At 45.4% G+C, this 13644-nt stretch overlaps 1 protein-coding gene across 1 annotated transcript; it reads right to left on the reverse strand.

The window, feature by feature from the left end:
* Nucleotides 1–282: 282 nt before the first annotated feature.
* ADRB1 (adrenoceptor beta 1) lies at nt 283–3018 on the reverse strand. Its single transcript, XM_033149629.1, has one exon. It carries the CDS (start codon nt 2879–2881, stop codon nt 1595–1597), a length of 1287 nt encoding a protein of 428 aa, XP_033005520.1. The 5' UTR covers nt 2882–3018; the 3' UTR covers nt 283–1594.
* Nucleotides 3019–13644: the final 10626 nt, after the last annotated feature.

Here is a 13644-nt window from a genome sequence, read left to right on the forward strand (position 1 = left end):
CACACACAAACACACACACACACACTGGGAAATGACAATGAAGTGTTGAAGTCTCAACAGGTTCACATAGACTCTTGGGAATAAAAAATATAACTTATAAAATCTCATAGAACAGATTCATTTATAGTATGAATACACTTACAGTACCTCCATTAAATAATATAAAACACTTTTTTTTAATAAAATGACAACATATCAGACAACAACAAATATCAGGATGGGATTTGATGCTTTTTTAAAACAACACCCTTCTTTCTTTTCCAGTGGATCTCTCTCTCTCTCTCTCTCTCTCTCTCTCTCTCTCTCTGTGTGTGTGTGTGTGTGTAAGAGACAGCGAGCATGCATCAAATTACAATTGCTAACACTGTGCAAAAGAAAAACCTCTCTCAAATCTTTTCAAATGTGCAGTAACATTTCTGGTTCCCCCAGCCAATCTCCCCCCCCCCTTTTAAATTTTCAATGTGAACAAATTGTCTACAGAGGATCAATGCTCCTGTCTCTCTCTCTTTCTCTCTATATATAACAAAGACAAAACCCTAACTAATGATACATAAATAAGCTGTTTAATATAAACACATTTGTTTTCTGTACAATATGCACAGCTTGAGGTAGACGTTTTATAGCCTGATTGCTGTTGTCTCATAAGACAAGAAAAGTGCACACACCCACACCCCAGAAAGTCAATGGGATGAAAAAATCAAAAACAGGAGAGATTTGTCCAGAACACAAGCATGACAATGAACAATATTACTGATTTATCTTTACCTTCTAGATGTTTAAGAAGAGTGTGGCTACTAAGTTATTAAGGCTACAAGATGACACACACTTACTTGCAAGTAAGTTCCATCAAACTCATAGGATCAGACTGCATGGTAACTCACCAGAATAGTTTTTCAATGGCTTATTAAAGAGACTTTTAGCACGGTTTGCGAAGGTGCTGAGTGCCTGAAATTTGCACTGGGTGACCAGCACTTCTTTTTTTAAAAAAAATTAAATAACCAGGCTACTTTTTCTGCTACTGAATGCCTGGGATTAGTACAAACAACGGAAAAAAATGCTCTATGTAGCTCTGCGGTCAAGTCAACAAGGGCTTTGATCCTGTTTCCCTCACTATCAGGAGGAGAATCCTCCGCCCTTTTCAATGCCTGTCAGGCTGAGTGCCTGCCACGACTTCAGCTCTTCCTGAAACACTTCTTGTGCAAAGTCCTTCCAACTTACTTCTGCCCTCTTCCTGGCTCACCAACAGCCCCTCCATGCAAATATTATTATCATTAATAATAATAATAATAATCCAAATAGCTTGGGGGAAATGGGCCGTTTATCTCTTTTGTTCAATGGTCAGTTGCTCTCTGTTTGCTTCGGTTTCTGGTGAGTCAGAAGTGGTCCAATGCATACACACTCACCTGCTTTTCACCTTAAGTAAATAAAATCCCCACCCTCTGCCCCACAAGTGAGACAGCTCAGTCTGGTGTTTGTATATTAGCAGGTCCCCTGGTGGGGGTGTTTTCTTCCCTTGCCTGTTTCTTTGGTTCCCCTTCTTGAACTGCAGTGTGCCCATCCAATCCATGGCTTTGATGCTCTCCACCATCTGCCCTTATACCTTGGATTCTGAATAGGAGGTTTTACTGTTCCTGTCCTCTAAGCTGGAGTCACTTCCATCCCGCGTCCCACCATTATAAGCAGACCATGTCCCTCCCAGAGTGCATGGAGGGCTGTTTCCCAAAGTACTGATGAAGCCCCCAGGGTAACGAGAGAGCTCCGTAGTGGTAGCATGCAGCCTTCGGTCGGCTTTCCTAGGGCAGCACAGCAGCCTCTTGAAGGCTTTGCGGAAATCAGGGCTCCTGCAATAGATGATGGGATTGAAGGCAGAGTTGGCATAGCCCAGCCAGTTGAAGAAAACAAAGAGCTGGTCGGGTACGAGGCCTCTGTTAAAAACTTTGACCACATTGACCAAGAAGAAGGGTAACCAGCAGAGAGTAAAGACTCCCATGATGATGCCCAAAGTCTTGAGGGCCTTCTGTTCCCTTACAGCCAAAATGCGGGAGGTTTTCCTTCTATTGGCTTGACCATTGCCCAAGATCGGCAAGTCCTGGTGGACCGGCTGATGTTGCTGCTGGTTATTGTTGTAGAACCTGCCCTCGCACTTGTCGATTTTCTTCATCTGCTCCTTCGCTTCTCTGTAGACCCTCAGGTAGACAAAAATCATAACAAAGAGGGGGATGTAGAAGGAGATGATGGAGGAGGCGATGGCATAGGCCCTGTTGGTGACAAAGTCGCAGCAGCTGGGGTTTTCGTAGCACTCCTTAGCCTCATGGCCCGTGTCCCTCCACCAATGCATCATAATGGGCAAGAAGGACACCAACGCAGAAATTGCCCAAACGACGCAGACTATGATCTTGGCCCGTCTCTTCGTCATGAGGCTCTGGTAGTGGAAGGGCAAGATAATGGCCAGGTAGCGGTCAATAGCGATGACGCACAGGGTCTCGATGCTGGCTGTCACGCACAGGACGTCCACCGAAGTCCAGCACTCGCACAAGAAGGAGCCCCACAGCCACGAATCGCGCACCACCAGCGTGGCTCCAAAGGGCACCACCACGGAGCCCATGACCAAGTCGGCGCAAGCCAGGGAGGTGATGAAGACGTTGGTGAGAGTCTGCAGCCGCTGCGTCCGCCCGATGGCCGCGATCACCAGCCCGTTGCCCACCACTATGAAGGCCACCATCAAGGACATCAGCAGGCTCATGCCCACCACCCACTGCTGGGACAGCTCCTCGGGACCCAGCTGCCTGCTGTCGCCGGAGGCGTCGCTCCCGTTGCTGTCGCTGGAGGCGTTGGACCTGTTGTGAGCGCTGTTCTCCAGGAAGCCCCATCCATCGCCCATGGCTGTCCAAGTGAGGCTCACGTCAGGGCAGCCCGGCCGGAGGCATGAAGGCAAAAAGAGGACCTTCCCTCTCGCAAGCGCCCGAGGAGCAGCGGCGGCGACGGCGGTGGCGGCGACAATCGACTTCCCGCAGCTGCTGCAAGCGCCGCCACTTGCTCCAGGGCTTCAGCATGTTTGGGAGCGATCCTCCGGCGGCCCGCGCCCGCGACGCCTCCCCACAGCCCCGACGTCAGGCGCCGGGCAGCCAATGGCGAGCCGAGGCGCCCGCGGCCGCTCCTCCGGAGATCACAAGAGGAGCTCGACAGAGCGCGAGAGGGCCAGAGCCGCCCAGGGTCCCGGCGGAGGGGAAGCCGCGGGCTGGGCTGGGGGTCAGGCGCCGCGCGCCCAGCCTCGCGTCCTGCCGAGCTCGTGGGGATTCCCTTCGGCTGGGAAGGCGCCGGAGCCCGCAGAGAACACTTTCCTTCCCCCTTGCGAAGGCGCCCTCCGAAGCTGCAGCTCGAAGGGACGAGCGAGGTCTCGGGGCTGCGAAAGCCGCTTCTCCAGCCGCTGCCGGCCAAGTGTCCTTGCGGCGCCCTTTCCTCCTCCTCGCCGCTCCTCCACAGCGGGGCGGACGACCCTTCCTGGCCAGAGCGAGCAAGGGAGGCTGCGGGAAGCCTCGTCACAGCCGCCGCCGGCGCAGAGCGCCGGCACCGCGAAGAGCAGCCCGGGCGCGTTGCCACTGTCCCGGCTGCGTGTCTTCGAGGAAACACCCCCCTCCCAGCCGGCCGCGGGGGTCCCTCCTGAGCGCGGCCAGCGGCTTCTCCCGCTCCCGCTTGGCGCCCCCTCTCGCCCGGCTGTGGGGCGGCGGGAAGAGGGGAAGTGGGCTCAAGCCTGCGCTCGAATTGAGGGCCAGGCTACCTTGCACTTCCTTCACAGAGTGGGCCAACCTGCTATTTCCTTGGGTTCTCAGTATTTAACCTGTTATTTGTATTAAGTTATATATATATAAAAAAACTTCGATTTACAGAAAACAACAGAAATGTTTGGAAAGTTAACTCACTTTTAAAGAAAAAGTATAGACAAGCAGACATATACAGAAACACTCACCTAAAATAAACAGTGCACCAGGCTCTAGAACCCCTCAGTTTTTTGGTTTGTGGCTTGGCCTGGTTGCTTCACACTGAATGACAGGCTCTGAGGACCCACAGTTTTGTGCAGCATGTTGGTTGCCTCATACAGTGCTTTTCCCCCTTAAAAATGTTTAGGGGTACTCTCATTTTGACTCAAGAAAATTGGGAAAAATAAATAAAGTAAATGGACACAAGATTCACAAAATGTTTAGGGGTATGCGTACCCCTGTGTCCCCCCAGAAAAAAGCACTGGCCTCATATTTGGCGGGGAGCCTACCTGCAAGAGCAGTCTTCGTCAACCTGGTGCTCTCCAGTTTGTGTTAAGACTACAAGTCCCATCGTCTCAAGTCGTGCTGGCCAGGGCAGATGGGAGTTGTAGTGCAACAACACAGAAAGCACCAGCAGTGAGCGGTGGAAGCAGCTAATGCTTCCCATCTTTCCTCCCTCTCTGCTACCTAATGGCCAATTCTCTAATGCAGTGACCAGAAAGAGCAGGAAACCCCAGCTGCTTCCAGCAGCCTCTGCAGCTTGTTTTCCCGTCCAAGCATCCTTTCCACTGCAGCTCCATCTGGAAGGAGCAGTGCTGTCCAGATGGAGATGGTGAACAATCATATGGAAGCAGCAGCTGCTCGTCACCATCACTTGCTAGCTAGCTGATCCACTAAGGGACCCATATTCCCTGCCATCCAGTGTGGGAGGGCAGCCAAGTATATACAGAGGTGGCTGCTCTTTTGAACCTCCACTTGGTTTTCACGGGGATGAGTGTTGCTGTGTCAGCACAAGAAGTGGGGCCAACCTCTCAAAGGCTCCTGCCTCTGGCAGTTCTGGCTGTTGCTCTAAGCCAGGCATAGCCAAATTCAGCCCTCCAGCTGTTTTGGGACTACAATTCCCATCATCCCTGACCACTGGTCTTGTTAGCTAGGGATCATGGGAGTTGTAGTCCCAAAACAGCTGGAGGACCAAGTTTGGCCATGCCTGCATCTAAGCGGTGGCTTGTCAGAAGCCCATTCCTTCCCATGGCACTGCATTCTCTAGGGATGCTCGGTGATGCCGTCTTCCTGCCACAGGGGGCAGCTGTGTGTTGGCATGAGCAAAGGGAGGTTTGTGGGCTCACCCCTAATTTACTGGGGAGTAACTCCTATTAATATAAGATTTCATATTCTTATAAAATCTGCCGGATCCGACCCAAGGCCATCACAACTATGAGCCATAGAACCATAGAATTGTAGAGCTGGAAGGGACCCCATGAGTCACTCTCTGCAATGCAGGAATCACAGCTAAAAAAGTCCTGACAGGTGTCTATCCAAACTCTTTAAAAACCTCCACTGAAGGAGAGCTAGCCCATTCTGAGGTAGCCCATTTCACTGTTCAACAGCTCTTAGCATCAGAAAGCTCTTCCTAATGTTTAGTTGGAATCTCCTTTCTTGTAAATTGAATCCACTGGTTCAGGTTCTATGCTTTGGAACAGCAGAAAACAAGCTTGTGACAGCCCTTCACATATTTTAAGATGACTTGTATCACCTCTCAGTCTTCTCCATGCTAAACAAAATTTTTTTGTTACCCATTCCTCACCTTATTTTGAATAAACATGCATATGATCAAGCTACCCGATGTATATGAGAAAATCAGTTGTGGAGAGAACTGTAGTGTGCATGTGTGGTTTGAGAGAAAGATGTTTCTGTATGTTTTTGTGTCTCTGCAGTTTTGTTTGCTTGTAAGTTTCTTGCAGTGATGTGGTGCAAGGAAGTGGAAGGTTAGTCTTTCTGAGCTCCTTGAATTCTGTGCCAGCCATTGTTACTTCTTATGTCAGTCCAGTGGTTACATAAATGGGTGAATGACATAACTTGCAGATAGTGTTACTCTATGTAAATATGGCAAGCGAAAGAGTGATCTGTATAGGCAGAATTATGAGCTAATGGTATGTTAATCATATGGGGGGGCTGCAAATCAAAGGATGGCATTAGAAAGAAAGAAAGAAAGAAAGAAAGAAGAAAGAAAGAAAGAAAAGAAGAAATTACTTTAATTGCTGCTTTTATTTACTTCAAACTCAACTGTATCAATTGCATGAATCAGAGGAATAACATCCGCATCGTGATTTCCCCTTTCTTTGCATGCAACCAGACTAACAGAAATATGGTGGTACTCTGTTCTAACCTTTATTAACATAAAGAGGGCAGTTTGTGCTAGTGTTTATTTATTTTTTACAGCAATGGGGCTATTCAAAAGTTTACAAGTGCCATATAAAGATTGCTTTCCAAGCTTCAAGAGCTTTCATGTCCTCTTTTATCTTCCAACCCTAGACATGGTCAGGCAAATAGAAATGGGTGGATGCTGTAATACTGTAATAGATTTCATGCACTAGCAGGGAGTTGGATTTGCCAACACTGATCCTGTAACCTTGTGTCTGCAGTTCTACTTCCTAGCCTTATAAAGTGAACCACGCGGGTGGCACTGTGGTCCTATCTAAACCACTGAACCTTCTGTTAGGCTTACCAATTGGAAGGTTGGTGGTTTGAATCCCCGCGACAGGGTGAGCTCCCATTGCTCTGTCCTAGCTCCTGCCAACCTAGCAGTTTGAAAGCACGCCAGTGGAAGTAGATAAATAGGTACTGCTGTGGCAAGAAGGTAAACGGCATTTCCATGTCCTCTGGCTTCCATCACAGTGTTCCATTGCAGCAGTAGCAGTTTAGCCATGCTGGCCACATGACCTGGAAAGCTGTCTGTGGACAAACACTGGCTCCCTCAGCCTGAAATCGAGATGAGTGCCGCAACCCCATAGTCGCCTTTGACTGGACTTAACTGTCCAGGGGTCCTTTACTTTACCTTTACATATGTATAAAAAGGGATGGCACCAGGTGAATGCAGATGACTGTGAAGGATAATGGCAGTAGCTTCATCATTCCAGTTCCTGGTGGCCCAGTCCTATACTGTGCACACAGTGGTGGTGGTGGTGGTGGTGGTGGTGGGAGAGGAATCTGAAAGGAGAAAATGTGGTGAATGCACACGGTCCTGTCTCCTTGAGGTGCAACCCTGATGATGCACTGCTGCAGCTCATAGTGACATCTTACATGTGTTCACCAGAATAACTTATTTTAAAATTGTATTTGTTTGAAAAGCAGTACAGTATATAAATAGGTATATTGCATTAAAAATAATACACTTCATAGCTGATAAGGCATTTGGGTTTCCTTGACTCGTAACACCAGCTCTCAGTTAAATCACCGTAATGACAAATTAGGCAATTAATATGATACAGCACATATTTGTCATATGCACATCATGCAATATTTGGGTACAGCTTAGACAGCACTCTGATCTCCTTCCAAGTTACTCCCAGAAGCCTCTAAAAACTGCAATACTAGCAGCCGTCACAAAGACCCTGGAGTATAAAAGAGTCCTTAATTCATACTACATTGTTTTTGCAGAACATTGATTCAACATTCAGCGAAAGAATTGGTGATTATTTCATCTCTATGGTAAAATGGTCTCATTGCCCAGGAGTGGTATAGAATGTTTCAAATTAGTAGTGAATTACTTCTCTATTTATACTCACTATTTACTTAACCCTGGATAAAGGCCAGGGACCTCTTGCTACTTAGCAATCTTTGTCTCCCGGAGAGCCCATGACTTTGGCTCCCTGTTCCATCTACCCGCTTGAGATTCTCAGCGGCAAATCTTACAGTGTACAGAAGGGAGCGAAGGAGAATGATGTACTCTGCACCTTTAGAGAAGCAGTTGGCATTTATGTTAGGCTTTCTCAAATATAAAGCCTGCATTGACGGTTTGTTCGGGAACAGCTTCCTGTATCACTCCTTCTCAATTGGCAATATTCTAAATCAGGTACGTCCAACAGGTAGATCGTGATCTACCGGTAGATCACTGGATGTCTGTGGTAGATCACTGGTAGATCACTGGCTCTCCCCAAAAAAAGCTCAACAACTTCGGCTCCCCTTAAAGTAGCTCAAATTTTTTTTGCCCTGCACCCCCCCCGAAAATGGGGCTTTCCTTCCTCCTCCCCCCAAAAGCTCAACAACTTTGACCTGAACCCCCCAAAAGTGGGTAGATCACTGCCAGTTTTTAACTCTGTCTCTTGGGAGTTGGCCACCCCTGTTCTAAATGAACTATAAAGTGGTATGCAACTAAACAGTTACATGAGCACAATAACTTTTAGCTGCACAATGTAACTTCCTTGCGCTCTCCTCTCTCTGTGTGCCCCCCCCCCAATCGGCTGCAGAGGGTTGGGGGAACCCTGGAGCAGGTTTAGAGAGTGCTCAAGGTGTAGAAAGGTGAGCAAACTGAATTACACAATTACAACTCACTGTTTGTTGGATCCTGCTACTCACTGCTAGTCTATTTTGTTGGATCCCACCCTATGTCTCCAGTGCTTTGTTCTCCAAAGGAAAATGACTCTGTTGAAGCCATCTTGGATACAAACCAATAGTGCTATCCAGCAGCTGATCAGAAGGGCAGCAGGAACTGAGAAATTGTTGTTCCCACATGCAGAAAGAAGACTCAAGACAAAGGATCAGTCAATTAGCCAAATATAACTGTGAGCAGAGATCAATGATTGCAAATGAGGGCAGCCACATCTCACCCACTGGGCATGTCAGCCAGTGCATTATTTGCTCCCCAGCCAAGGACTGGGAGAAGTATCCTGTCTTGCTAAGTGGACCTTGCAGAAGAAAAGCCCATCCTGTATTCCTGAGCCAATTAGGGTGCTATCAAAATGCATTTTGCTATTTAAAATAAACCACTGCATTTATTTGTTGTTGTTTTAAAGCTAAGCCAACTTGGCTAGGGAAACACCCTGTGCTCTAGGTGGAGAGGGGGATTGAGGAGTGGGGGATATTATGCTTTGATGGCAAAACTGATACTTTGTTTTGATGGATTTTAATCACAGTGAATTTGGGTATTGCAATCAGTGATTACAGAGAGGGATGCTGAAGTAAATAAAAGTACTTGTTTTCCCATGGCTATTGTGAGTTTGGCCTAGGAAAGCACGGGTGGCTTTCAGAAAAAACCCCTGGAATTTTGGTATCCTTGCCAATTGCTTTCTCTCTCTCTCTCTCTCTCTCTCTTTCCATCTGACTGACTGACTGACTGACAGACTGACTGACATAATTTGGGGCGTGTGACTTCAGAGACAAAGGTGATCAAGGAATCTGCTTTTAGGGGCTCTTTGCAATATATGTCAGTGGAGACATTTTACATAATCATCCATTGCTTAAAGACCAAGTGATGAACATTAGTATGTGAAGTGACCCTTTGAAAACCATCTTAGTCTTGGGGTCATTTCTGCTAGGAGAAGTTGGCACTATATCCTTCCATCTGACTCCAACACAAAAGATACCTACTACAGGAAGGACAATATTTGTGCCTTTGTGAGTAAAGCGGAACTTCCTCTAGAGAACATTAAAATGTTCTCTTAAGAAGTTCTAATTTCTGATTTAAACAGAGTCCTGTGGCACCTTCAGGACTAACAAATTTATTGTGGTATCGGCTTTCATGAGTTCACTTCATCAATGACGCCAGTCCACGAAAGGTTATGCCATAATAAATGTAGGGTGGTCTCAAGACTCTTTGTTTTGCTGCAACAAATTAACACGGCTACCCCTATGGAAATTATGTATAGGAAGTTCATAATCTTGTCTTTTATGTAGTGCACAGGTTTTGGGGCCATAAATTACTCCATGTGTCATAATCTCCAGATAAGTAGTCATGTTAGTCTTTTGCAGAAAACAAAACAAAAACAAACAAAACAAAAACAGCAAAAGGTCTTGCAGCATCTTAAAGACTAAAACAGATCAATCAGATATAAACTTTAATAGATGCACCTAGTGAAGTGAACTGTAGTCCACAAAAGCTTACACCAGGCATGGCAAACTCGCCCGCAGATGTGTTGGGACTACAACGCCCATGATCCTAGCTAACAGGGACCAGTGGTCAGGGATGATGGGAACTGTAGTCCCAAAACAGCTGGAGGGCCGAGTTTGCCTATGCCTGGCTTACACCATAATAAATGTGCCGGTCTTTAGGTGCTACAATACTTTTTGTTTCATATAGTAACCTTTAATAAACAACTTATAGACTCTCTACTTTCGGACGAATAAGGCAAACAAACATTGCTAATTTCATCAACCATAATACTTGCTTGTTAGATCCTCTGGAAACCTTTTGTCATCTCAGCTAACATCAATGTGCACATTAACCTGTCACATGCATAATAAAGAGAAAAACAGATACCACCTTTCGCAAGTGAGGAAGAAAATCATAGTGCTTTGAAGTCATTCATGAGAGAGGTTTCCTTCTGTTAAGGGTGTGAGAAGGAACACACGAGAATTAATCCATCTATGTGAATTATAGTAGAGCAAAAAACAAACAAACAAACAAAAAAAAGCAGTAGGAGCATGAGCATTAAATAAAGGACCACTTTGTTCTCATAGTGGCATTGATATTATCAATCTAAAATGAGAGTTGTTGGCAGTTCAAACAAGGAGTTTTCTCACCTTGAGAACTCCTGATTAGGCTTGTCAATCAATGGTACTATTTCACTGAAACTTCTGTCTGTGGAAATTGTCTTTGTGCAAAGTACTTTGTGCTAAGTACATTGTTTACAAAGTGGAGGGGAGGTGGTAGGAATATGTAGTGGCAGAGCAAATTCAGGAAGTGGTGGTAAGTGAAAGGGGTTTATATAACCATGTGGTGAAACTACAGGCAAGGGGCTCATGAGAAGAGGGGTCCCTGTTTTCTGTGCCAGGCATGCTCAGACGCCACCTTGAGGCAATGTGTTTGGTGGCTGTTGAGATTGGCCCAATGTAAATACCAAGGTGGAGGTCCTCCATGCAAAGAGGAACCAAGATAATCATGATTCCCACTGCCAAATGTATGGTGGGTGAGACTAGCCAATACAACTCTATGGTTGCCTCCTCACATCTGCTTTTTATGTGTAAGCGGGTTGTGTGAAACCCCACTTGCATCCAGTACTAGTCCTACTCAGAGTTAGTCCCACTGAAGTTAATATACATAACTACGTCAGTTCATTAATTTCAACAGGTCTCCTCTTAGTAGAACTTGGTTTGATACAACCCATTCTTCTTATTAAGAGCTCATTGATTGTGTATATATGCTCAGGTGTCTAAAAATGAGACTTAACTGGGCCTGTTTCAAGTATCAGACAGAGCATTATGTATAAAATGGGAGATGATGGGGCATAAAACTCTTAAAAGTCATACCTTCTGACTTGAAATAACTTAATCTCTGATGTGTATTATGGGCTTGTGGTTAGTCCGTGTGAGAAAAAAGCACTCTGCTCATCCTCAGAGGTGTTGTGTTAAAATTCCTCAAGGCTCAGAACTGGCGCTGAAAATAAACCCTTCTTCTTCTTCTTCTTCTTCTTCTTCTTCTTCTTCTTTCTTCTTCTTCTTCTTTATTGAATTCATATACCACCCTATACCCGGAGGTTTCAGGGCGGTTCACAGAACTTGTTCAGTTAAGCCTTGAGACCAATGCTGAATTCTGTAATCAGAGTACTGTAGCATAAGCAAAAGAAAGTAACTCTGAAGATGTGCTTTCTGTTTACTAGTGAGTAACCAGACACCAGAGGTGGGGAACTTGAGGGCTCTGTGGGTGCTGAACCCACATTGTTATCAGTCCCAGTCAGCATTGTCAGGGATGACGAAGTTGGAGTCCAGCAAACATCTGGGGGTCTGCTAAACCTGGGTATGTGTCCCATAGCCAGGAGGGGACACTCTCATAATTTTGAGGAGTCCTTTATATAACAGGCTGTCTAGTCTTTGGTCTGACGTGCTGCTCTTGGGACTAGGTAGTCTAGGTTCAGTCCCTTTCCTCCTCCTCCTCAGTTAAGCCACTAGCTCTCAATCTAACCTCCTCACAGAGTTGCTGTAAGGGAAGCCTCGTGCATCCCAATCTAAGCTTCTTCAAGGAAGGGTTGGATTAAATGTGATAAACATATCAAAAGTTGGTTTAAGAATTCAGAGATAGTTCTGAATGAGAAGACAGTGTGTTACTGGCAGGCCCCGTTTGTAACTAACCCATTTTAGAACCATTAGTCTGTTCCTTATAAGCCTGCTTTAAATCTCCTCAAAATGATGACAGTCTACAAGGCTGAAATTCCAAAGAGCGAGAGAGAGAGAGAGAGAGGAGAGAGAGAGAGAGAGAGAGAGAGAGATTTATCGCAATTGACTAACAAACTCCAAAACTTAAGAAAACTGAAATACTCTAGCTTGCAGAGAAAAATGTCCTCTACAGTGACTGATTAACTTATCAAAATTTCATTTGTTTGTCCAAAGCTGAAACCATCTCAGTAACAGAAAGAAAGCTTGAAGAATAGCAGAGGAATAATTGTTACTCAAATTAATGCACCTGCTCCAATAAGCCTTTGCTTTTCCGGAGCTTTAAAAGGTCTCCTTTTCCATGTCCATGTTTTGTGTCTTTTCATAGTATTATGACCTTCAGCCACAAATCTGTCATGAGGCCACTTGGCATAAACCAATCAGAAATGGCATCAATCATGCTCAGTCTGTTTATGTATTTATAACCATAATAGTGCCATTCACAGTATTGCAAAGTTCATGTTGGCAATGCGAATGACAACAATAGTGATCCGATCCCTCGCTTTGCATATTAGATCCATGTTCATTCAAGGATCACACACCATTCAAGGTATGGAAGCATCCATTTTCTTTGATGGGACACATTTCTTTTTAAGAGTTCCTTTACTAGAACCACAGTTTAGAAAAAAAAGGAAAAAAGTAGGGGGGTGAAGAGCTATAGCTCAGTGTTAGGGCATATGAAAAAGGTTCTGGGTTCCATCCCTGGTGCAGGAAGGACTAGGAAAGACGTCTGTCTGAAAACCTGGTGAGCCAAGGGCTTGAGTTAGATGGGAAAGTGGTCTAACTGGGAATAATAGACTAGAAAGAGAAGTGGCTGAATTGCAACTAATCACCAAACTTAAGACCATGGAGAAACCTGGTCTGAACAAAGACATTGGATTCTTATCTCATTATACATGACAAAGCTATCTTTCCCTGCAAGACTAATTACAGCTGTTAAGAGTCGTCAACAGGTTTTCCACACCTATCAGCTGATCACCCATTCCCACCACCCTTCTGAGTAATCCCCTTCCCACTCCCTCACTATATTAAGGGTCTGGTGACTTCCGTTTCAGTGTATCTGAAGAAGTGTGCATGCACACGAAAGCTCATACCAAGAACAAACTTAGTTGGTCTCTAAGGTGCTACTGGAAAGAATTTTTATTTATTTTATTTTGTTTTGACTATGGCAGACCAACACGGCTACCCACCTGTAACTGGGACGAATAGCTTACTCTTTAAGTTGCTGCCATTTGCTATAATAGCCACACTTTATGAGGACTAGATACAGAATAGAATTATATATGTGCAGTGCAACCCCAGGCAGTTTACTCTTGGATTGTAGTCCCTTTGTTCAATGGAACTTCCTTCCAGCCCATGCAGTGCTTGTCTGAGGTCCAGGTTGGAGTTTTGCTAGAATAAACTCAATCAAGACTTAGCCCTGCGAGGCCCAGGTCATCCTTCAAAATCCACCCTTCTTCAAATTTTGCAATGTAGTTCTAAGTAACGCATATATTGGGGCATATATTGGTGAAAATAACAT

The sequence above is a fragment of the Lacerta agilis genome, chromosome 5 (genome assembly GCF_009819535.1).
Source record: "Lacerta agilis isolate rLacAgi1 chromosome 5, rLacAgi1.pri, whole genome shotgun sequence".
Taxonomy (NCBI): Eukaryota; Metazoa; Chordata; class Lepidosauria; order Squamata; family Lacertidae; genus Lacerta; species Lacerta agilis.

Bases quoted from the DNA above. Each gene is read 5' to 3' on its own strand.
- ADRB1 (XM_033149629.1), bottom strand. From the start codon at position 2,881: ATGGGCGATGGATGGGGCTTCCTGGAGAACAGCGCTCACAACAGGTCC.